The sequence below is a fragment of the Polyodon spathula genome, chromosome 13 (genome assembly GCF_017654505.1).
Source record: "Polyodon spathula isolate WHYD16114869_AA chromosome 13, ASM1765450v1, whole genome shotgun sequence".
Classification (NCBI taxonomy): domain Eukaryota; kingdom Metazoa; phylum Chordata; class Actinopteri; order Acipenseriformes; family Polyodontidae; genus Polyodon; species Polyodon spathula.
Window position 1 is genome coordinate 5,037,466 of NC_054546.1, and position 25,046 is coordinate 5,062,511.

Genomic DNA, 25,046 nt, shown 5'->3' on the forward strand with positions numbered 1-25,046 from the left:
TTGTGTTTCTGAATTACATTTTTTGGTGCTTATTTTCAGCCATTTTTTAGTTACATGTAAATACTTTTTCTGGGCTTTTGCTTTTTATATACTGTATGACATTATTGTTTTTATCAGTTAAAAACAAAAATCAGACACCCTAATTATAATGCTGCCAGCATACTGTCAGTTCAGGTTGCCAGAAATGCCAGTACTTCCATTTAAATCACAAACGTAAATTATTTAGCCAACACCATAGATGCACTTGCAACACAAAATAGACATTGCATTGTCAACCAATACAAGCAGAGAAGGGAACCATGATTACACTACCAACAGGATTTCATAAACTACTAGTTATTCAGTGCTGCTTTCGCTTTCCAGTAAAGAGAAATAAATAAAAACGTCCTTACTAAAAAAAAATACATTCATCAATATCCAACAGGTAGGGAGAAATTAATAAAAAAGAGCATATTCAAAACAAATTAGAAGGAAAAAATACTTTAGTTGTCTCGTCAGTGAAAACTGATTTAGTTATGTAAATTACAGCTATGAATATTAAACCACTGATGAAAGGTTTTTAATGAAGGAATCTTTTGTTAAGGAAATGCAAGAGTACATGCTTTAATATCTTGCTAATTTACTGTTCTTTGATAATGTTCACATTTTCCCCAAAGTGACTTCACTGATGGGTTTAATACTGTGAATACAACTACATACTAACAATACTGGTTTTGACAAGCCTTCCCCTGTGTGAATATAGATCATGATTTGCAGCACCTAATGCACAATTCTATTAGGGTGAACTTTGTCTACAGGGCTTTCCCTGAAATGAATTCTCATTTTAATGTTAGCCTCCTGCAGTTTTTAATCTCTAATATGAAATTGCAAATTTAACAAACATAATTTGAGAATGCCACTAGGACAGAACTAAATACCAAAGTTTACATACAGTTTAATTAGAACATTACGAGAACATCTTGTCAATGTCAAGCTAAAGATCGTGAAAAATCCAATTACTAATCTGAAACACTTATTTGCATCATGTTAGGTTAACAATGGCGAAAGAAAACTATATTGAAAGTAAATATTGCTTATATTTTATTGCATCAGTTGCTGCAATTACATAGGTCCATAACCAAAAATATACTCCAAGATGTGTCAAGTAGATTGTGCACTGCTGTATGTGAATACAGTACAGGTAAAACAATCCATTCAAATAAGAGCCAATGTCTTACCTGCTTCAGTAGACACATCTTTACCTGTTTAAGGTAATAAATTCAGTAACAACGAAGCACCGAAATTTCAAACTTTATTCTGCTAACTGCTACAGAAAACAGCAACTTTAATTTTTATATATAAACTTTACCAGCATCATTATCACCCAGCATAAAATAATCCAATGCACATAGATGGTGACTTAATATTAAGACACAGGTCTTTGCAAAAATGTACAAGTCTTACCACTCAGAAATTGAGTATTACACGGCTGTATAAAATCAAGAGTATTTAAAAGCACAGTATGAATTTAAAGATAGAAAAGATAAAAGCATAATTAAGCTGCAGTGCCTCAATCATTAAAAAATTAAATTGGACAGAGAGTACAAATAAGCTACCAATTTTTATAAAAACGCAACCATTTACATGTCTATCTCCGTCTCGTACTTCTGACTGGTTTGCCTTCTGTTTTTGTCGCTGCAGTTCTTTTATCGGATGCTGCCGCTGCTCCTCTTCTAGACACTTTTCCCCGAGTTACATTACCGTCAGCTGCAGCTAAAAAAAAAATTTAAAAAGTACAATAGTATCCAAAAATGTATTGGTCACATAGGGTAATTAGAAACACATTAATTTAAACTGGTTTAAAACATGTATTTAAATAAATGTATACAGATACCCTAAATGTATGCAACTATTACATACCTCATCTCATACATTTTACTTAAAGTATGAATTACTATACCAATTGTAAATCATTACTATCTATTATAGGGTGTTATTGTACAAGATGTCATCTTTTATAATAAATCTGTGAGAGAAAGGCAAACTGCAAAATGACTTCTTACAATAAGACGTCTAGCACACAATATCTTAATGCATTATACAAATCTGAAAAAGTGGTGGTATTTAACCTTAGAATTGTGCAACACTTACTTTTAAACATTCTGCTTTCAGCTTCATTTGTTAGATTAGCACGATTTCCTCTGGTTGACTTTAAAGGACTTAGGAAAGACACATCAGCCTCAGTTTCAGCATCCAGCTCAAGCTTTCTTTTGCCCCTTCCAATGGGTTTCTTTAATTCAACTGGTTTCTCAGCCTGGGATGCACTCTCATCAATAACCTGATCATTAGTTTCTTTTGGCAGATTGAGTTTCTGCTGTGATGATGCTTTTGCTCTCCCTGTCCTCTTGATTGACCTAGGATTCACGGTTTCTACTACTGGTACTGCTTTAATTTCAACTGTAGAATCACTGGGACCTGTGGAGCTCTGTGCTTCCTCATCAACAGTTGTCTTTGCTTTTCCACGCCTACCTCTTTTTGGAGCTACTTCTATTAACACATTTTCCTGCTCATTACAGATCATTTTTCTTTTGCTTCCAGTTTTGCCACAAAGTCCTTCCTTTTCAATTGCAGTTACATTGTTTGAAATTACCTCTAAAGAGGCTTCCCTTTTAGAACTGACCCCAACAGCCTGTTTGCTTTCCTCTTTAGAACTTGTCTCATCAGCAATCTGTTCCTGAACCATCTCGGCTTCAGTCATTTTTGGTTTCCTTCCAGGTCGTCCTCTACAAAGTTTTGCTGGTTGCACTGGTACCTTTACTATGTCCAAAGTTTCTCCTTTTTCACTTCTGGCTTTCCCTCTCTGCGACCTTTTTTCAGTAGCAGGCACATGTTCTACAGCATTGTTCTCGGGTGTATCATTTTCCATTGTAAGCCCAGTACTCCATTTTACTTTTTTTTTTGAAAGATTTTTTATTTCATCCATAATCATTGAAATTTTAGAAGTCTCAAGATCTTCTGTTTCTCTTTTTCCATTTTTCTTTGTGGTTCCTCTTGTTTCTCTCACAGGTGCTACTTTCTTTCCACGTCTAGTTTTCAGCATAGCAGTATCCTTGATGGAACTTTCAACTCTGCTTTCTTCAGGTACTTCTGTAGAGGTATTTTCTATTTCCTCAACATGTTTTACTTTCCTCCCTCTTCCAGATTTCTTAATAGGATGAGCAGATACAGTTTCTGCTTCTGCATTATCTTTGATTGTGCTTCTTTGTGATCTCTTCAATGTAGGGGAAGGCATTACACTTTCAGGACAGCTTTTCTCAGCTGCAGTTACTTCTATAGATGTCTCTTGTGTGTCATTTGAATTTTGTTTTGCCGTCCTGCTCCTTCCAGATTTCTTGATCATACCAAGTGATGCAGTCGTCTCCTTCTCTGCAATATCTTTGATTGCACCTCGTCGTGCTCCCTTTGTTGTAGGGGAAGGCATTTCGCTTTCAGCTGCACTAACTTCAGCAGATGACACATGTGTGGTATCTGAATTTTGTTTCGTCTTCCTGCCCCTTCCAGATTTCTTAGTAACAGCAGGTGATGCAGTTGTCGTCACTTCTGCAGTGTGACTGACTACACCTTGACGTGATCTCTTTGTTGTAGGGGGGAGCATTAAACTTTCAGGACAGCTTTTCTCAACTGCAACTACTAAAGATGTTTCATATGGGTCTTCTGTATTTAGTTTTGCCTTCCTACCCTTTCCAGATGTCTTGGTTGGAGCAGAGGTTATAGTTGTCTCCACTTCAGCAGTATCTCTGTTGGCACCTCGTCGTGATCTCTTCATTGAAGGTGAAGACATTACACTTTCAGCTGCAACTGCTTCTACAGGTGTCTCATGTGTGCCATCTAAATTGACTTTTGCCTTTCTACCTCTCCCAGATTTCTTGGTAGGAGCTGGTGATGCAGTGTTCTCTAATTCTGTTGTATCTTTGAATGCACCTTGTTTTAATCTCTTTGATTTAGGGCTACACATTTCCCTTTCAGGAAGGCTTTCTTTAGCTGAAACTTCTTTGATAGATGTCTCTTGTGGGTCATCTGAATTGGGTTTTGCCTTTCTACCTCTCCCAGATTTCTTGGTAGGAGCTGGTGATGCAGTGTTCTCTAATTCTGTTGTATCTTTGAATGCACCTTGTTTTAATCTCTTTGATTTAGGGCTACACATTTCCCTTTCAGGAAGGCTTTCTTTAGCTGAAACTTCTTTGATAGATGTCTCTTGTGGGTCATCTGAATTGGGTTTTGCCTTTCTACCTCTCCCAGATTTCTTGGTAGGAGCTGGTGATGCAGTGTTCTCTAATTCTGTTGTATCTTTGAATGCACCTTGTTTTAATCTCTTTGATTTAGGGCTACACATTTCCCTTTCAGGAAGGCTTTCTTTAGCTGAAACTTCTTTGATAGATGTCTCTTGTGGGTCATCTGAATTGGGTTTTGCCTTTCTACCTCTCCCAGATTTTTTGGTAGGAGCTGGTGATGCAGTGTTCTCTAATTCTGTTGTATCTTTGAATGCACCTTGTTTTAATCTCTTTGATTTAGGGCTACACATTTCCCTTTCAGGAAGGCTTTCTTTAGCTGAAACTTCTTTGATAGATGTCTCTTGTGGGTCATCTGAATTGGGTTTTGCCTTTCTACCTCTCCCAGATTTCTTGGTAGGAGCTGGTGATGCAGTGTTCTCTAATTCTGTTGTATCTTTGAATGCACCTTGTTTTAATCTCTTTGATTTAGGGCTACACATTTCCCTTTCAGGAAGGCTTTCTTTAGCTGAAACTTCTTTGATAGATGTCTCTTGTGGGTCATCTGAATTGGGTTTTGCCTTTCTACCTCTCCCAGATTTCTTGGTAGGAGCTGGTGATGCAGTGTTCTCTAATTCTGTTGTATCTTTGAATGCACCTTGTTTTAATCCCTTTGATTGAGGGCTACACATTACCCTTTCAGGAAGGCTCTCTTTAGCTGAAACTTCTTTGATAGATGTCTCTTGTGGGTCACTTGAATTTGGTTTTGCTTTTCTAACTCTTCCAGATTTTTTGATAGTAGCTGGTGATGCAGTGGTCTCCAATTCTGCATTATCTTTGACTGCACCTTGTTCTGATCGCTTTGCCGTAGAGAAAGGCATTACACTTTCCAGACTGCTTTCTTCAGCTACAACTGCTTCTGCAGTTGTCTCTTGTGTCTCATCTGAATTGGGTTTTGCCTTTCTACCTCTTCCAGATTTCTTCGCAGGAGCTGGTGATGCAGTTATTTCCTCTTTTACAATATCTTTGACTGCACCTCGTCGTGATCTCTTTAGTGTAGGCATTACACTTTCTAGGCAGCTTTCCTCAGCTACTACTTTTGTAGCCGTCTCATGCTTGTCTTCAGAGTTTTGTTTTGCTTTCCTACCCCTTCCAGATTTCTTAGTAGGACCTGGTGATGAAGCTATCGCCTCTTCTGCAACATCTTTGACGGCACCTTGTTGTGACCTCTTTGGCACAGGTAAAGACATTACACTTTCAGCTGCAACAACTTCTGTAGATGTCTCCTGAATGTCATCTGAATGATATTGTGCCTTCCTACATCTTAAAGATTTCTTCATAGGAGCAGGCGAGTCAGTTGTGTCCAATTCAGCAACATCTTCGATGGCACCATGCGATCTCTTAGCTATAGGCGATGACACGCTCTGTGAGAAAGTTTCCTCAGCAGCTACTTTATTCAACATATGATCAACTTCCTCTATTTTTTTATTTGTTTCAGGAGGCAAAGCAGATGTCTCAACTTCTTTAATTTGACCACCGTGTGTCCATTTTGCAGAGACAGGAAAAGCTTTAACAATGTCAACAGTTAAATCAGTAAGTTCTGTAGATGCATGGTTTTGTTCTACATTCTGCAATTGTTTGTTTCCTCTCTGAGTTTTATTTGCAGGTGGGGATAATATTGAGCTTTCATTGTGTACAGTGTCCTTTTCATTCCCATGTTGTGACCTCCTTGATGGTGTAGACAATTTTACAGAGTCTATGGAAGACTCTTTAACTAAAGCAATTTCAAAGGCAGGTGGTGTCAGGGTATCGCTTCTAGAAGTATCCTTATTTTCAGTTCCATGTGTTGCTCTCTTTGGGGTAGGTGATAATTTGACACACACTGTTGTAGGTTTAGAAATGTTATCACTTTTAACTGGGCAAACTTCAACTGAAATTGTTTCCAGAGATGACAATTCAACATCCGATGTTTTCCTACCTCTTCCAGACTTTCTAATAGAAGCAGTTTGGGCAAGGGAAGTTTTAACACTCCCAATTAGAGTGTCAGTTGAACTTTGTACAGCTGAATGCTCTGCAATATCCATAGTCAGTTTCACTTGTTCTGTTCTTCCACAATTATTTAAAGGTGTAGGCAATACAGATATTTCACAATCTTCACGACAAGACCTCTTTGAAGGTGGTTGTTGAGCTGCTGTAAAAATAAAAGTGCGTAGTATATTTAACTTAATTAGGTCACATGCATGGTAGGGATATTAAATAGATTAATTTAAACCTGAGGAATAAACACATTTATTTTACTTGGAACATACGTAAACAATTAGAAAAACACAGTAGAAGCCGAAAACGTTAGCCTTACACAGAACATGTACCAGACAAACCTAACAGAACAAATTGAACATAGTTAATTAACCAAGAGAGGAGTTACTTTAATATAGTTACTGTGATTTCTGGGAATCACAGTAAAACAGCAAAGATTTCAGATATTTAAATAATGCGGCACTTACCTACACTGGACTGTGCCAGGATGGCCGGTGTTCTAACAAGTTCATGTTTTTTGGACACACTCTACAAAACAAAAAGTTCACATAATCTCAGTAAATTGCACTACAGCATTACAACTGGAAATCTGATTTTTTTTTATATTTAGTGTGATTTTTATTATTTCACCCCTGATTTTCTACCCAATTTGGAATGTCCAATCATTTTTCCCCTCATTGGAGTAATTCCCCACACAGCTCAGGAGAACAAGTGTCCTCCAATCCCACAACGAACCAGCTTCCTCTTTTACACCCAGGAACTTGAGCGCGGGTGTCAAGCGAGCCACCAATCTCTGGAGGACAAAGGTTAGCCCTGTAGGTGTCCGCTGTTGAGCTCACAGGGTCCCTAGCCAGCAGGGTTCGCTGTAGCACGATGAGGAGAAAGTCCCTGTTGGCTTTGGTTCCCTAACCCACAGGAGTGCTACAGCCAATTAAACACTCCATTCGGAATCCTTAGCCAGGACATGAACATGTGCAGGGTGAGTAATACAGCGCACCACCCAGCTGTGCTTTTAACATTAAATGAGATACTGTAAAAAATACATCCAAATATACCGTCTATATATATTTGGTACTATTTAAATTCCAGTACAAAAATATTTATAAATGTATCGCAGTGTTTGCGTGCCCCACTGCTCCCATGCAATAAACAAACTAAAGCTCTAACCCAATATCAAAATAAAAAGTAGGAATAGATTGACAAGTGTAATGGTTGTCCCAAAAAGTCTTTGTATCTGGATATGTAAAACTGAATAAAATGGATTTGTTTCCCCAATATATGGTTATTACCTTTGTCTCCGAAGCTTCAAATGTTTCTGCGATTACTTTTGATTCGTGGTCTTGCTTTTTTTCCTCTGGCTCTTCCATAAGTTCTTGCAAACCTGCAAAGTCTTCTACAGGAGCAATCTTTAGTTTTGGAGACTTCACTATTCTGGTAATGCTAGACATATCTTCAACAGTCTCTCCCTTATGTTTAGGGGTCCGCATTAATCTTTTTATTCCGACCATATCTTCCACTGGTGATGCTTTCTGTTTTGGAGTTGTCATTATTCTCTTGACCCCAACAAGATCCTCTATTATCTGTTCTTTAGGTTTTTTGGGTGTTCTCATGAGTCTTTGGAGCCCTCTGAAGTCTTCAATTTGTTTTGACTTCTGTTTTGGTGTTTTCATAAGCCTTTTAACTCCTGTAAGGGCCACCAGTGGCTCAGCCTTTTGTTTAGGGGTCCTCATTATTTTTTTACAACCATCATCTGTTTCAGTTGCTGTCTTCTTAACAAGTGTTTGAATTTGCTCACTTGTATCTACCACCTCTTCCGACGGTTGAACTCTTACTTGACTCCCACCAGAGAGACTCACTGGTGCAATAATTTCTTTAGCAGGAGTCTTTATGACACTATAACTGGATTCCTTCTCTTGAAGAAGACGGGTCACTGCATCCTTATTATACCTTCCACGTCTTGCAGTACTGGGTGAGCTTAATGGGGATACAACCATTTCACCTATTAAAATAGAGAAAACATTAGGGTTAACAAATGTAAAAGTCACATGACAAGTTAAACACCTTTATCACAGGTGGCCTTTTTGTTTACATGTGCCCAACAGTATAATAATCAGACAAATATAGCAACCTATAAAGAGGTGCAACACCATAACACTAGATCGTACATAAATTTTGGGACTGCTGGAAATCTTCCTTCAGTGCTGGGCGGCACCTTCCGCCACAGGCAAATCCTTGTTTAGGAATAAAACTTTTGCCTATGAAGTACTGCTCTAACCAAGACTGAGTAATTAAAGTTATGGATAGTATATACATAGGGGGCTACCTAAATCTCGATTTCGCGGGAAAACGTGAAATTGAGGAGTCACAGCGAAATTTACCTTTTTATGGGCCAATGCATACCGGACAAGTACGTAGAGAAAAAAAAGAAACCTTGTTTAAATTAACTGCTGCACAACGCAAACTATGTAGCTTTCTTCTGTAGATAGCCCCTTTTTTATTCCTTCGCCATCCTGTGTGCATTGCACTTAAGCAACGAAAACCGTCCACAAATAACATTTACAAAAAAAAATTCTCCAAAGCGGTTAACGTTGTTGCTGACAACGAAGTTTTAATCAGCCTATCAGTGTGTCTTTACTGCTTTTTTGTGACCTGTACTGTGCAGCAGGGGGTGGGACAAACCAGTGCTGCATTTTTATTTAGGTTGTTAAAATCTATTTTTCAGCATTGGAGTTAAACTAGTAGAAATGGACGACAAAAAAAGTGAATTATATTTCAGCCGAAGATTGTTTCAAGATATTTCCCAAAGAAACTACATGCAGATTGAGGTAACTGTTTTGCATATCTTAATGTGTCTTTGGAGAAAATACGATCACTTGCTATTTAGCTTCAGAATCACACTTAAACCAAGGCTACTACAGAGGCTGCTGAAAGAAAGTAAAATAAACAGCTTTCAGAAACCAAACTGGAAAGTTAGCCCAGACAAAAAGGTATTCCTGTCTGCAAGTTAAATCAGTACTAAAACAATTTAGCACAGCCACCTCACCTCAACCCACTACTTACTTCTCGCAGTTGGAATAGCTACGTTTTCTTTGTTTTGACTCGGTAGTACTTATAAAATAAATTATTGGATGGGACAAATAACATGACAAACATGCTGCATTTACATTGCCTTTATTAAAGTATGCCAGATGCCCTTGGGTAACCGGATTTTGGGGCTGTTTCTAATCGATTTCCACATCTGTATAACTTGGCAAAGCTTTGCCTTAACCTCCAACTAATTCAGTGGATGCAGAACGTGAAGTCTCAATGTATGGGCAAGTGAACTGCAGGGGGATGCTGCATGCTTGCCTTTAACAAATGGCAGCACTCTGCTTTAGTACAACTTTTTAAGCTTTATATTGTTCTGAAATACTGTCTATTAAGGTTTATTTAATGTTTAAACAGGTCAGCGAAATCCTAATTTTATTCTGCAACCTACCCGTGAAATACGTAAATTTACTGCGATTTAAGTAGATCCCCTATATATACACTTTGGCTTTGCATTGTTTCAGGGCGGGAGAAAATGTACAATCCCAAATTTCAGAGGGAAACCAATAAAGGAGTAGTACATATTACTGACCTGTTTCCTCTGGGGTGTTCAGTACAGAGGCATCAGTTAAAGAAACAGGAGTAGAACAGACAACCTCAGTGCTTGCAGAGGAGTGCCTTGGAGTTCTCCCTGGTTTCTCATTTACAGGGGTACTAAACATTTCAGCAATTCCTGCAATGACAATTTCAACACATAGGTTTAACTTAAGAAACAGTAGCTTGATTGAGTTACATGAAACATTACATCTATTAGGATGTGCACGTCACAGAAAGGACTAAATCATTTTAAATGTATCTTGGTCAAAATTATGTTACTACATAAAGACCTGTGTCTAAATACTTTAAATGATAACGTTGTTATAGGCCATTTGACAAACTGACCCGCATGATGAAGATGCACAGTATACAGTGGCTAATTCAAAATGTATGTGCTGCGACTGAAGCAAAAAAGTTACAACACGCTTTTGCTCAGCATACTGTTAACTTGTGTTCTTACTTGGATATACTAGATGACAAAGAATACACAATATTCAAGTTAGATCCTATTTGAAACATTAAATGTGTGTGCTGATTCATGCACTAATCTGAATTACTCAAATGTTTGTTTTTCAAATTCAACTACCCTCCCCCAAAACTGTTTATTTAAAATCTATTAATTAATTTACCTGTAAAACTTTCATTTACTTCCATGCTTCTCTTCATTAAAGCCACATTTCTAACCAGCTTTGGAACTTGTCCTGCTGGTTCGACAGCTCTAACATGGGCTCTGCCAATAACAATGGTCGCAGGAGAATCTGCATGTCCAGTACTGATATGGTCTTTTATTTTCTGAGCAGGGGTCTGTTGAAAGAAATGCTATTTCAATGGTGCTTCACTGACCCCCCCCCCCCCCCCCAAATTTTTACATATATAAGACACACACACATTTTTTAATAGATGGGCTTCAGTGAGTTACAGGAACCGTCACAGAAACCCGAGATGGAATTGTTTTCCTGAAACTCACTAAAGAGGCCTATCTATTTTTTATAATACATGACTACCCTTGTAATGCTAATATAGAAGATGAGATTCATCAGTACAGTTCAGGTTTTTTTCATTTTATTTATTTTTTAAATAGTGTTCTTCAGTGGTGTACAGACGTTCTATGTTGTTATCCGTTAAGTTTCTCTAAGATACGAATGTACCAGCTTTACTTTTTTTTTTTTTTTTTTTTAAACGTATTCTCATTTTGTTGATCATTAATGAACATTTCTGTACTGTGGGTGTTGTCGAGCGATTAAAACGAGACATTTTTTGTTTGAATTCAAAGTGATGGTCTCGGAGCCAAATGGGTCAAAGTTCAAGTATATTTTCCTCAGGAGGAATTAGCACTGACGTCACTACTGTGGTAGTATCACTTTTTTCGAATGGATGCAAATAGTCTTCATCCATGTATTTTTATATTATATACCGTATAAATACTTATACACTATATACAAATACACATATACAAACACACATTACACAGTGCAGTCTGTTTGTCAAATTAAAAAAAAAAAAAACTGACATCAGAAATTCAACTAATCCAGAGCAATAATTTCTACCAGCAGTTTTTTTAAAGCAGAGAAGCCCGATTTCACCCATTCTCTGCTTGAATGGAAAAATAAAAGATCGAAAAAACTCAGTAAATTCTTTAATGAAAGTTAATCAAAACAAAATGAGTGCTATATTATACGTATGGAATAAAAATGTATCTTGCTACAAAACTGTTAGACTATGGAAGGTAATGTAAGCCTATAGAAAATGCACATTTTAAATACAAGTTTTTGTTTCAATATGGTTCATATTCATAAAACATTTGAACTGCCTATAAGGCCTGCTAAATTAGCACATGAGATTTATCTGACATTACAACGTTGTGTTTTCCAATTAGGAAAAAAAAAGGTAAATGCTTTATAAAAATAGCCCTACAGTATGTTTTCTCCAGATCTCTTGGAAAGCCAGTGAGCCAGGGACATTGTATTGTACAGAAAAAGGCAAATGTTTTATTTTATTCTTTTTTTTTTAACCATTGATTTAGGCAAGTTGCTTGAATATTTAACCCTTATAATGCCTTGTTTTCATCAGGCATTGAGGTTTTACTTAAGCATTTACAACTACAAATTGTAAGTCACCTTGGAGAATGGCACCTGCTAAATCTACAACAGTATGGTAAGAAAAAAAAATTAATTTTAGGGCACTCGCATTTCACCCCCTTACATTTTAGGCTAAAAGTCCAGGATAGAGGTTTTCAATAAGTGTTTCAAGTCTTCCCATAAAAGTGACATTGTGTTCTCTGAATCACGTTCATGTTGCACAATTTAATTTTTTCAAGTGAGGCGGTTAACTACCGGGATTAAATATGTAAACACAATTTGACAAGCTAACAAACAACTAGCCTTGCGTGCAGTGTTTTTGTTTTACTTTTAAGTATATACCTGCAACTTGAGTTATCAGATAAAACTACTATGATGGAAAATAAGGGGATGCCGACTGCCTTCAAGATATCACGAAATTTGAGGTAAAAGAATTTGAGTTATCCCTTATAAAAGTAATACACGTGCCAGTCTTGGGGATGGGGCCAAAAAGAACTTTGAGTAATGCAAGTTTGACTTGTGGAGTCCACTGTATGTATGCATGTATAAAATGTTTTATACGAGAATACATCTAAATAATCCAATTTATAAAGTTAACAAAAAGCTCTTTTATGAACATTTGAAAAGATTTACCTTTAGTATTTTTGATGTAACCTTCTTAATAGTAACCTTCTTTGCCTTTGTGGCCTGCTTCTTTGCAAAAACCACTCTCTGTGTTTTGGCAGCCCCCAGTTTCACAATATCAGCCCAGGATCTTGCAACTAAAAAAAAAATATATAAAAAAAAACCCTCAGAACGTAGTACAGTATTACACTAATCCTTAAAGACACCTCAACAGCATTTATATGAGCCTTTACCATTGTATAGTCAAACGTATTTCCCTATTAACTGAATTATTTAAACACCTTGACTCAGATAATTGCTGTCCAGCAGTAAAGGTTTGAGTAAACCTGAAATATACCTCAGTTTAAAAATGCATCTTATTATTTGTAATAATTTCAAAGTCTAAACCCACCTAGCAAGTTCGCTTTAGATGCCCCACTTCTTGAACGAACTGCATCAAGAACAGAACTCTTTCTCCTAGAAGAGGTTTTCTTTCCTGTAGACTGAATGCTTTTCCTTCTTAGGGATGGTTTAGGTGTGACAGCATCACAATGTATTTCTCCAGGAACAGGTTCTGCTTTAGATGCAACAGTGCTTTGTTCAGGAATAGGTGAAGGCGTGCTGATGTGAGAAATAGAGAAGCGCCCACTAACATAAGGTGTACCTCTTTTTGGTGTTGTGGTTGATACTACAGGTGTGGTATTGGCACTGGTACCAAGAGACTTCCTACCAGCAGAGGGTGACTTGGTTACAGATTTATTTGGGGAGGGTATCTCGGCAGCACCAGCAAGTGACCACCTACTAGGAGGGGGCATCTTAGCAGCACCAGATGAAGAGGGTGTTTTGGCAGCATCAGTGAGCAACTTTCTGCCTGGAGATGGTGTCTTAGCTAGAGACATAGCTGGAGAGGGTGTCTTGGTAATACTTGGTAAAGATTTCCTGTTGGAAGAGGGCGCCTTGGTGACGGACCTAGCCGGGGAGGGCGTCTTGGTGACGGACCTAGCCGGGGAGGGCGTCTTGGTGACGGACCTAGCCGGGGAGGGCGTCTTGGTGACGGACCTAGCCGGGGAGGGCGTCTTGGTGACGGACCTAGCCGGGGAGGGCGTCTTGGTGACGGACCTAGCCGGGGAGGGCGTCTTGGTGACGGACCTAGCCGGGGAGGGCGTCTTGGTAGCACCAGCAAGAGACTTCCTACCAGGAGAGGGTGTATTAGTAATGGTAGAAGCTGGGGAGGGCATCTTGGAAGCACTAGCAAGCAACTTTACGCCAGGGGAGGTGGTCTTGGCAGCACTTGTAGGAGATTTCCAGCCAGGAGACAGTTCTACATCAGCAACATTTGGGGACTTCTTGTCTGATGAAGCAGTTAAGCTTGTCATAGTGGGGGTCTTGCCAGTGCCAGTGAGGGACTTTCTGCCAGGGGAGGAGGTTTTAGCCACAGACATAGCTGAAGAGGGAGTCTTGGCAATCAGCTTCGGGGATTTCTTGTCAGGCGATAGAGTATTGGGTTTACATGGTGTTTTTTTAGGGGATGCCTTCTTCTTGGGACTTGGCTTTAAAGGACTTAGGTTATCTTCAGAAAATTCCTGCAATGAAAATAGAGAACTTATAATTTTTCTGAAGTACATTTCTACAGATTAAGTTTTATAATAATTGACCAATAGAAAGTCGTGTAATTTATTTTTTTGCTAAATGTACCTCCTTTTAGGTGACTGTAGTACACACAAAATATTTAAAATGAAATGCTAAACTGATATACATATTCATTAATGCATTAATGAATTTAATTAAAAAAAATAAACTTCACCTTTATCAAGGAATACTTGATTCCTGTTGTCGATGCCCTCCGTAATACTGAGCGTCCTTTGCTCCCAACTGACAGACTCAATCTGGTTGGCATAGCTCCTTTCCGCAGAGGAGAATCGGGGGGCAAGCGTTTGTCAAACAGCTCAGGACTCAAGTGACCAGCAAAGGAAACTCTTTTTCTTTTTAAAGGTGGTCCTGCTAATTTCTCATGCAGTTCCCCGCTCCTGCGCTTCTTGCTTGAAGTCTTTTTAGTACCTAAAATTAAGACAAAGAAAGAGAGATAAAAATGTGTAGTGTAGTTAAATATCTGAAATACAAAACTTTAAAGTCTTACCTTGTAATTAATTCAGTTCCTACATTCTTAACACTTTTTTATCCAAAATACACAGACACAGTGCTGGGACGAACACAGGATATTCATGTTTGGATATTTTCTCAATTTAAATATTCATTTGTTATATTGCTCACAATGCAGGAAGACAGCAAAGCAGCAGGAGCAGGGTGTGTGGCCCCGTGTGTGCCTTTATTTTACAGCTAGACTTCACACTATGTAACACAAAGAATAAGTTGTGTAGGCCTTACTTTACCCCAGTGAATTAACTACAAAGGATGCCAAATAGCAGTTAAATAGCAAGGTAAATGCTTTGTTTATTCCCAAAATAAACAGTATATAAAGTGGACACAGCATTCTATTTTATCCCCCATTCCTTGCCATTTAATTGTGCTTTGTTGCTGAATAAGCAAACAAAAACTGAAACTTAACTTTAAACACTTCAAATAAACAAAACTTGGAAATTTCACAACTAAAAATATATATGTAATATACACAATCTATAAATAACATTTCCAGCAAGTTGGACACTGCTTAAGTGGGGGATTTCAGAATGATGCTTGCTTTTTTTTCTGTCCCACACCTTTTTGACCCATATGGCTTTCCAGAGATCACTATGCATGCGCACTCAATCTGGTTTGTTTACGTTTGGCTGTCTACAAATTTTAAATAGAGGCTCGAGAGTTGCTGTGCTGATCCTGTGTTAATAAAAACCTTGTTTTCCTATTTCTGGGTTCTCTATAGTTTTAGATTTATTTACAATACAGCATTATTGTTAAATGGTTTGAACCAACTGTTAAATCACAATGGAGTCAATTTATTACTCACCTTATTGCATTTACAATTATCGGTTTCTTTTACTCAAAATTATGTTTTTCATTGCCGTTAAAATAACTAATAATTTTAAATGACATTGTTTTTAAATAAATGTGGTTACTGAAATAAAACAAAGCTACAATGTTAACAAGTCTGCAGTCAGTAGCTATTAAAAGCAATGGTTTTGCAGCAATCCTGAATTTCTAAGAGTACTCTGTTGAAACTGACGGGTTTCATTAGTTGTTGTATTGTTGTTGTTGTTGTTGTTGTCATCTGCTGCAGAAAAACTACTAGTGTATTTTGAGAAGTGAAAGCATGTTTAACACTCAAGTGGTACAGCAGACTAGATGCACTTCTGTGATACTGGAACTCACTGACAGTAGATACAACTAACACTACTTATACAAAAATATACATCCCATTCACAAGTCGTTCAGTTTGATTACTTTGTCACATAATGCAGTTCTGTAACATGAAAATGGTGCTGTAGGAAATAAATTACAGCATGCTAAGAGACAAAACAGCAGTGCAATTAACGTGCGTTAAAAAAATGTATCCCAAAAAATTCACGTGTTAAATTGCAGACGTTAACTGCAATTGACGGGCCTAATTATTATTTAAGTATGTTTGTGTGTAATTAAAAATATACAAATAAAATTTGGGGGCAATATATATTTACTTCCCCCAAAACAAACAAATTAAAAAAAAAGCTTGATTTTTGTTTTATTTTGTTAATAATACTAATTTGTTTTGGTGTACTTCCTTTAAATTAATTTGAGTTAAGATAAAAAGCATTTGTTTAGGTAAAATTTAACTAATGTTTAGGTAAAATGTAACATTCTGCTGCAGTACTGTACCTGTTTCTACATCATTTTCTCCACTAGGTGGTGCCAATGACTCAATTTCTGGAAGTACTTCAGCTTTCAGCACTGCTGTTCCAGAGTGCCTTCTTGGAGAGCTATTAGGAGTCTTCTGTTTGGGTAAAACTTCACTTGTTACAGGACTTTCTTGTGTTTTCTTTGGTGTTGCCACTTTCTTTTCCTCTTGTGGTGTTATGATGCCATTAACATTTATCTTGACTGGATCCTGAGTTTCAAGACAGGCAGGTGAAAGTGATCTACTTTGCCGCCTTAGTGAAGAGGAAACTTTCTTAGGAGTAAGCTCTGCTTCAGAAGCTGGCGTTTCAGATTCTATACTTTTCCTGCCTTTTTTAGGGGTTTCTATTTTTTTTCCTCCCAATGCCATTTCCTCTGTCAATTTCTTTGCTGAAGATGGAAGTTCTTTCAGCACTTCATCTGCACTAACGGATCTTTGCAGTGTAAACTGCCTGCTGTTCCTTTTAGACTTTTGAGTTTCTTTAGCATTAGAAAAACTGTCTTGTTTGTGTTGTGCATCCCCCCCAGATTCTTTCTCTTTTTCTGCCGATTTCACAGGAGTTGGCTGGGAAGACCGGCGACGTCTCTTAGGAGTTTCTTTGTCAGTGCCTATTACATTCTCCACCACTGCGGGATTCTCTTTCACACTTTCACAAATAGAAGAATTCCCTCCTGCATGGTTATCTTTTAATGGGGACTTTCTTGGTCGACCTTTTCTTTTAGACTTTGGAGTACCATCTACACAGCTAGCCTCATTATCTGAAACACTAGGTTCAACAAATCCATCACCACGTGATGCTGAACGACGATCATTTTTGGGTGTTACAATAATATCTGCCCTATTGCTTTTTTGAGAGGTTTCACCATTTATAGGACCAGACTGTAAATTATCTATTACTTTACTACTCCTCCTAGACCTTGACAAATCAATTATCTCCTTGTTCAATTCATCTTCTGAAGAAACACAGGAAACTAGATTTTGTGACATTGCCTCTTCAACTGATTTTTCACAAACGACAAAGGACTGTCTGAAAACATGGACTTGTGGTAATGGTGTACTTTTAACTTCCAGGGGCAGCTCATGATTAACTTTAGATTTATCCTCATTTATCTGAATGCCAACAGCTTGGGTTGGACTAATTTTGTCAGATGTACACCTTGATAAAGGTGACTGAGGAGCTGCATCTCCTGATGCTTTCCTTGGTGTTTTTCCATCTTTGCTAGAGACTTGGTGGTAATCATTTGCCTGGAATTGGCGTTTAAGTGTTTTATAAAGTTGACTGAAAGGAGACAAACCCTCCAACAACTTCTCCTGGTTTCCCCTATGGTTATGGGCAAATGCTGCATCAGATGCATCCTTTGTTCCAGGTGTAGCATTTTTTATGTGTGCCTCACTTAACAGTTCAGTTCCAATAGCCTTTGCTTCTTTTTGATCATATGATGCATCTAATATAAAAAGACAAAAACAATACATACGCTCAGCATCAAGATAATATTGTTAGTCAATGTTTAATTATATCTGTATGCAATACATCATAGAAAAATCCTGATAGAGCAACATGTTTTCATTCAGTACATTCATATTACATACTACTCTTACTACTTAAATTGTGAACCAGCTGTTACAAATCTAAGCAGCCAAGACATATCTTAAACGTTACAAACCTGAAGTCGAGGTGGTGGATTTCCTTCGATTTCCAGGAGACAAACACACCGTGTCCTTCACCTGCTGAACATGAAGCACCTGTGAATTTATACAGCATTGTAAGATCAACATTACATTATTCAAGTAAAGAAACATGTACATGTATTCCAGATTTGTAAAATTGTAGCAATGTACATGAGCGCTTGCTGGGGACATACCATTTTTACACTATTTTGTATAGATCTTGGTTTCTATGAAAGTTTGTGACTCAAATTCATGCTTGTTAACGTTCCCCCAAAACAACTAAACACTTGCTATTAATAGATCTACTGCATCTTTAGAGTTGAGTAATCATTTTACATTATATAATTGTGAATTGTATATGCGAATTTAGTTTCTTCAAAACCAGCATAAGGGAAAGAAATCATATAAGCAGTTAAATGTTTTCTATGTGACTGACCAAGGTCTAAAGGTTCCTTTGAGACAAAACTGGTGTAGCTTGCATGTTGTTATACATAATTAGTCTGTATATGCATTACAGGTTGTTCTCCATAAATGCTACTGCATGAGGATCAAGGTGCCATACAGCATCCATGAGTCTCTTAGAAAAAACACTTACTCATGTAATTCCATTGGTTTAGTTCCTAGTCTAAGTGGGTCTTTTGAAATTATGTACCTGCAGGGTTTCATTTTTTACAGATGCTGACTGTCTTCTTTTCCTCTGGGTCAATTCAGGGGGATACTCAAACCTGAAACAGTGCGTTAGTCAAGTTAGAATAATGTTATATTTATAAACTGGGGAAAAAAGATAAAGCAATTTCAGTTTACATTTAAGCTAAACTGTACAATCCCCCAGTACTCTCTAATGCTTTCCCTAAAGGGGTCACTTACCTGAAAGAACGATCAATAATAGTGATCACATCTCTGTCCTTCAAAGATTCAGACTGGTGTACAATTTTACCATTCAAACGAGTAGGATTAACCGCACTCAAATTTGTTACAATCACCTAGAGAGAACACAGCAAATTAAAATGTTTTCAAACTACCAATATCAAATACAAACTAGTGATATACCAAAAGGTAAAACAAAAACATCCTAATGGACATCAGAGGAATGTTATTTCTAATAAAATGGATTGCAATTTACAATTTGTAAATATACAGTGCAATAGATGTGATAACATGTGATTTGTATCAGTCTTTTTCTTCAAGAAAAATGTCTCAAAATGCTTTTTTGGGTTTCTATTCGCTCACTTTATTTCACTTGTAAACCGGGCTTTTCACCCGACGTTATGCAAATGAATGGAAAGGTGGGGGTTGATATGTAAATTAGCTAGGAGTAAAGTACTCGTGCTGTTTTTGAAGATTACTAGTGAAATTTTGAGAAAATGTGATTTCCATGTGCAGAGAACTGGTACACGAGTGAATCTAAGCTGCTGTAATAAAGCAAAATACCTTGTGCCTGGTAGGTTAATAATGCATTTTACTATTCTTGCTCAAATTGTTTTTCTAATGTCATTAGTGGGATAATTTATTTTATGACTAATTAAAAATGAACTTGAAGGTATAAAATGAAAATGAACAGGTATTGCAGATCACCATGGCTGAAAACCGGTGGAGACGTTTATATATATTTATTTCCCTTTCATTCAGGCAAAACAGCATACATGGGGATCAGTTGATGCTGCGTAAACTATACTACACTGGCTTAGAAACCCTACCTGTCCAGACAGCTGACAGCTACTGAGGAAGCATTCAACACCACACATGGGCAAATACGGGTAGTGGGCACTTGAAAACGAGGTGGCCGATACTGATGAAACGGATTGAAGTGCATTAGTTTGTTCCCAAAATTGCCACTGCCTGCTGTATCCGACAGGGAAGGTTACCTGTGTTTCCAAGTCTCACAAGTAAAAAAAAAAAAAAGCAGCACTGCCTTTCAAAACAAGCGCAGCCCATGTTCGAGTATGGGTGATTATGCAAACTCCAACTGTGAAGGTTACCTCAGCCGCCAGTTTCAATTGGACAGCAGCAACCTGAGGAGGCTTGTGCTGTCAGAGATTCTTTTTCTTAAGTTGTGTTGAATTTACTGTTGTGTTTAATATTAATGATGCAAACAAATAAAACACAATCAATACGTTAATTTGCAATTTTATTTGGTCAGTTCTGAGAGGGCATCAACAACTTGTCGGATGTTGTTGCGCTGTTTTGGGCGATAGAGCTGGCTCATGACCTCCAGTTCATTAACTATATTTATTAACGTGGAGGGCAGACACGGATTGTCAGTGGACATAGCTGGGATCAAAAAAAAAGGACAGGAATTAATTCAGTTAGACATTTAAGCAGCTCACTTGCTCTTCGTGTTTAATTTTAGCATAGTTTTTACAGCATGGGTATTCTCAAACAGCTGTTTTAACACTATAACAACGGCATAACACAGTTCATGGCAAGTGGTTTTATACAGAACTGTAAACCCAAAAGAGATATACAACGACCGTCCAGACACAGCAAAAAAATTTAAAAGCTGCCCACATTATCATTAAGGTGAACTACACCACTCCTAACCATAAAATCGCCCATCAGCCACTACTTTCTGCCATCTTGGAATCCACAGTAACAACTGACCTAATCCCTTGCAATATTTACAGTTAAAAAAACACTCATTAACATTCACGTGAAATGCAGGTTTCTATGTGAAACTAATTTTCCCATGTGTTTCATCATTTACACGGGTAAATGAGATTCACCCTATGCATCTGGATGTTTTTTTCCCGGCCACAAACCTGATTTACACAAGTAATTCTCCCAAATGTGCACGCGCATCGCTATTTCACCTGTAAATTGACCTGCATGGAAACCCCATGATTGACATGGCCTGAAGTTTAACAATGTGGCACTGAAAAAGTTTACTGGTCAACTGTGATGGAAATGTATTTAGAAAATCAAAATGGAACCCAACAAAATAGTACTGATGCAGAAGAAAAACTAAAGTCACATGACTTCAATATGGCAGCAATATCAGGAGTCTGTCATTTTTTAATAACTTCCAATATTAGGTCAGCATGTCAGTCTCCCAAAATATGAAGCTTTGAGAGTGCAGCAGCTGCAGCCATCTAAAATGTCTGCCACAAAAAGCTTTAATATTGTACAATATCCATGACTGATCTTGAATTACAGAGAGCTACTATGGTCACATTACACGGAAGGAAGGAGACTGCTTGGAGAAACATATATTACAAGGTACAACACCTGGTTCACGAACAAGAGGGAAACCAAGGACAACATGGATGGACAATATTAGAACATGGATGGGCCTTACAACTGAAGAAGCGACAAGGAAAGCTCAAGACAGAGTTCATTGGCGAAGATTTGTACATAATGCGACCAACCCTCAGATCGAGGAAGGTTGAAGACAAGACAAGACTTAGATCAGGGTTCTCCCCAGGTCTTTTCAGCCGGGCAGGCCGCCCAGCTGAAAAACCCCGAGCCGCTCATCTTGCAGATGCTACTGTGCCTTTAATGATCAGGATTGATTGTGCTGCTAGCAGACTAGATCACTTGCATTCGCTAGGTGAAAAATCTTGGAACCAAATGACAGCTGTTTTAAGTCTTGACACTACATTTAACCAATCAGAGATTTGAAGGGGTGGGTCTTCCATTCCCAGCTCAGAGAGGCTGAAACGTTAAAATGACTGCTTTAAGAAAATAAGATTATTTTTCAAGCAAAAAGTGACAATGAATGTGGAAATTACCAAACCAAAATATAATGATAAAAATGAAAATGTATAAAATGAAAGAGAGCAACCCGATAGTCAACGAAGAGCAGCTTGTACAAAGTGAATTGGAAGAACCACACGAGGGGCCAGTGTGTAAAAAAAAAAAAAAAAAAAAAAAAAAATAGACAGTGATGATGGGTATGATGTTATGTGGGGAAAAAATGGAAATGGCTTTTTTACAGCAAGGAATTGGGTAGTTTGATGTGCAAGCTCTGCCAGAAACACAAAAAAAATTGCAAAGGATCAGGGGGTAAATGGCGCAGTGTAACCTGTGTACGAATTAAGGTGGATTATTATTCACTATTCAATGTCTTCTTATTCAAATTATTTATTTGTCTTACTATATATTTAAGGTACGGCAATTTTATTTTTGTGTATACAGAATTCCTGGGGAGAAGCCTGTTAGATACTGGCTACCCTTCAACACTTACCTCTTTATTTTCATTCACTTCAATTTTACAGTGCTCTTTGGAAACATGAGGCAGCTGGATGCGAATGTCACAATCAGGTTTCCTAAATAAATCAGTAAGATATCAAACAAATTGTATAGTTAACAGATACTTCTGTTCCTAGCTCTAATGTTGAAAAAGTGAAATCAAGTAAATGTTCCCAACTACAGAGAATTGTAACCAATTAAATAATTAAAGAAAACTCAGAGGTAATTATTTTAACAAATTAGCAACCTATATGTATATTTTAGCAATATTAATTTAGCCAAAAAGTAACTAGATGTATCCAGCTTCTGGCTTTAGAGGCATTATTAATGTAAATTTCACAATCCACAATATCCAGAGTCCATCACACAAATAAGTAGGTGCATTTACAAAAACAAAAACAAAAAAATATGAATAAAATGCAAAACCTACCTTCCAAACAAGCATGATTGTGCAGTTAGTGGGAATTCTGTTCCATCAGCTCCACTCCTTTTGATAACCACTATTTTTCCATGCAATGGCATTTTCTAAAACAATCTTCTTACCTATAAAAAAATTGTTTTAACCAAAGTGTCAAATGTCTAAACTTCAGTATCACGCTGCCCTTATTTTGAGTGTCGGCACAGAAGTACTATTTACAAAATGTAACTATTAAACCGGTATATACCATCGAAAATAATGGCCATTTATAGGTTTGCCACCATTTGCAGCTCTTTATTATTGCTCTAAAAAGTTTCGAGTCATAGCTCAATGCCCGGGTCATGGAGTGTGAAGTACATCTGGGCTTGGAGTTGTTATCCAACTACTCGATGACATTCACACATTGCAGGAAATGTCGAAATTAATAACACAAAAGCAAGTGTCTTTATTGTTTCCTTTCTATCTTTTACTTTTTTTAATTTAAAAAAGTACCTAGCTCTATGGTACTTTGCCGATCGTTATCTCCAGCTCCATGTAAATCTAACTATTACATGGTGTAAAATTTTATAAAGTAGTAACATTTGATAGCATAAACTGACGTGACACTCGCAACACTAATTCCTCACTATGGTTGTTTAGAAGTTATTGTATTTTGAAAAAAAAGAGGCTTTACAAAATCTGTTTTCTTGAATACTGTGTAGGTAACGTATTATGTATTACAGCACTTAATCGATTGATGTCTTCAGTGGCACAGTTGTAACCAACGTATTAAAAAAAAACGTAATCATCATACCACGAGCACCAAGTGACCGATATATTCATATTCTCCATGTCCTTTAAAAAACAAACCAAACACATTTTCACAGCAAATTGACACCATTACTGGCACTACAATGCTACGGTAATGTCTGAACAGATAGCATAATTTGCTTTATATTCACTACAGTATTACTACCGGTATATCAAAACAAATGTCGCAGAAGAGTCAGTAAAAATAAATCTCTTCAATTTCGATATTTCTGTATCCTACCGACAAGAAGTTAGATGTTGAAACAAAACATTACAGAGCCATTACTTTTTTCTAATGTTGTAATAAAATTGGCGGGCGATTGCAGGACAAAAAGTTAATGTGATTGTGATTGTAACGTCAGCAAATAATTAAACCTTTTTTTTCGGACACTTACCTGTCAACCTTTAAAGAACTCTGACGACGACCCTAATCCATTGAAAGCCAGAAAAAAAGGATTATCCTCTTTAAATTTTAAATACTAAAACAACACAATCTCCAGTGACCTGCTCTTCTCCGATACCTTGATCTCATACAAACTTACTGAGTGCAACTGCAACCCTGATTGTAACTCACAATGTGGAGTATCCCTCCGCGTAATGTCTCGTGTATTAGGTTTACAAACCAAAATGTTCCTAAAACGTCTTTAACGTGTAGCAACATTTGACGATACACATTATTTCCATTCTATTTTCCTGAAGAGTACATTACTTTTAATAACATGAACTAGTTTGGGGGAAAGGCGTAGTAGCCGAATTACCGATTGTGATTTGAAAAGGATTCGAAATTCCGCGCGAAGGGTTTCTATTGGCAGTCGATGTGCGCGGGCCAAGTTGCTGAAGGCAGGGGTTGAGTTTAACGAACAGCAAGCCCCCCAATGAATAACTTAGGAAGGCGGGGCTTATTTGTAATTTAGGTTGAGTGAAAACAAGGAACTTAGGCATGAAAATGAAAAAAGACAGAACTGTAAACATAATCTTCTGCATACTGAAACGAAGTAGTATGTGGTGTTTCATTTACTGTCGATTTTTGCTTTTTAATACCAGTAAATTGTTCAACTTTATTATTATTATTATTATTATTATTATTATTATTATTATTATTATTATTATTATTACAGTATAGTTTCAGGGATGTATTCCTTTGGCAGCTTAATATTGTGTTAAACATTTAATTTTTGAACACGTGTTACATTTCTGTTTTCCATATTTCTCTACAGTTTTTCGTGCATTTACTTTATCAGAAAGTAGAAATTGGTAGAAGATATTTGGTAGTTTAGTTCTAGTTTCCTCAAAAAAAGTTGCATCTGTCCAGCTACACTGTGTGGCAATGAAATAGCTTTCCGACTTAACCGTAGGTAAACACGGTATCTCAAAGCTAAACTCAAACTGAAGTGTTTTTTTTTTTTTTTTTTTTTTTTTTCCTGGGCCTATGATCTGGTAAACATTATACAAAGTATGCTTCGTTTTATTGACCTTTTGGGCCCCCATAATTTGCTGTACAGGTTGGAAACAGTTCATGGAGCCAAGTGGTGCAGTGTGATAATTCACTAGCAAGCTGTGCTGTAAAT

General features: G+C 37.3%; 1 protein-coding gene across 3 annotated transcripts; it reads right to left on the reverse strand.

The window, feature by feature from the left end:
- Positions 1 to 861: 861 nt before the first annotated feature.
- On the reverse strand, positions 862 to 24,164 carry LOC121325931 (proliferation marker protein Ki-67-like). 3 transcript variants are annotated; one of them, XM_041269008.1, is made up of 17 exons: positions 23,874 to 24,164; positions 22,702 to 22,814; positions 22,267 to 22,348; positions 18,951 to 19,066; positions 18,736 to 18,808; positions 18,080 to 18,158; positions 16,397 to 17,860; positions 14,394 to 14,647; positions 13,589 to 14,172; positions 13,002 to 13,558; positions 12,620 to 12,747; positions 10,538 to 10,712; positions 9,904 to 10,044; positions 7,574 to 8,283; positions 6,752 to 6,812; positions 2,131 to 6,438; positions 862 to 1,752 (listed from the first exon to the last, which is right to left on the reverse strand). In XM_041269008.1, the coding sequence occupies exons 2-17, from the start codon at positions 22,791 to 22,793 to the stop codon at positions 1,628 to 1,630; spliced, it is 8,949 nt and encodes a 2,982-aa protein (XP_041124942.1). In that variant the 5' UTR covers positions 22,794 to 22,814; positions 23,874 to 24,164; the 3' UTR covers positions 862 to 1,627. The 3 variants fall into 3 exon arrangements, with proteins under 3 accessions (XP_041124942.1, XP_041124941.1, XP_041124940.1); XM_041269007.1 differs by having other exon boundaries at positions 13,002 to 14,172; positions 18,080 to 18,143; XM_041269006.1 differs by having other exon boundaries at positions 13,002 to 14,172.
- Positions 24,165 to 25,046: the final 882 nt, after the last annotated feature.

What these genes read in the sequence shown, in the direction of transcription:
- LOC121325931 (XM_041269006.1), bottom strand. Translation starts at nt 22,793, where the DNA reads ATGCCATTGCATGGAAAAATAGTGGTTATCAAAAGGAGTGGAGCTGAT. An exon ending in AAGTGAATGAAAATAAAGAG is followed by an intron (nt 19,067 to 22,266) that starts GTAAGTGTTGAA and finishes TGTTCTCTCTAG; the next exon opens with GTGATTGTAACAAATTTGAG. An exon ending in TTACATCAAAAATACTAAAG is followed by an intron (nt 10,713 to 12,619) that starts GTAAATCTTTTC and finishes TTCTTTCAACAG; the next exon opens with ACCCCTGCTCAGAAAATAAA.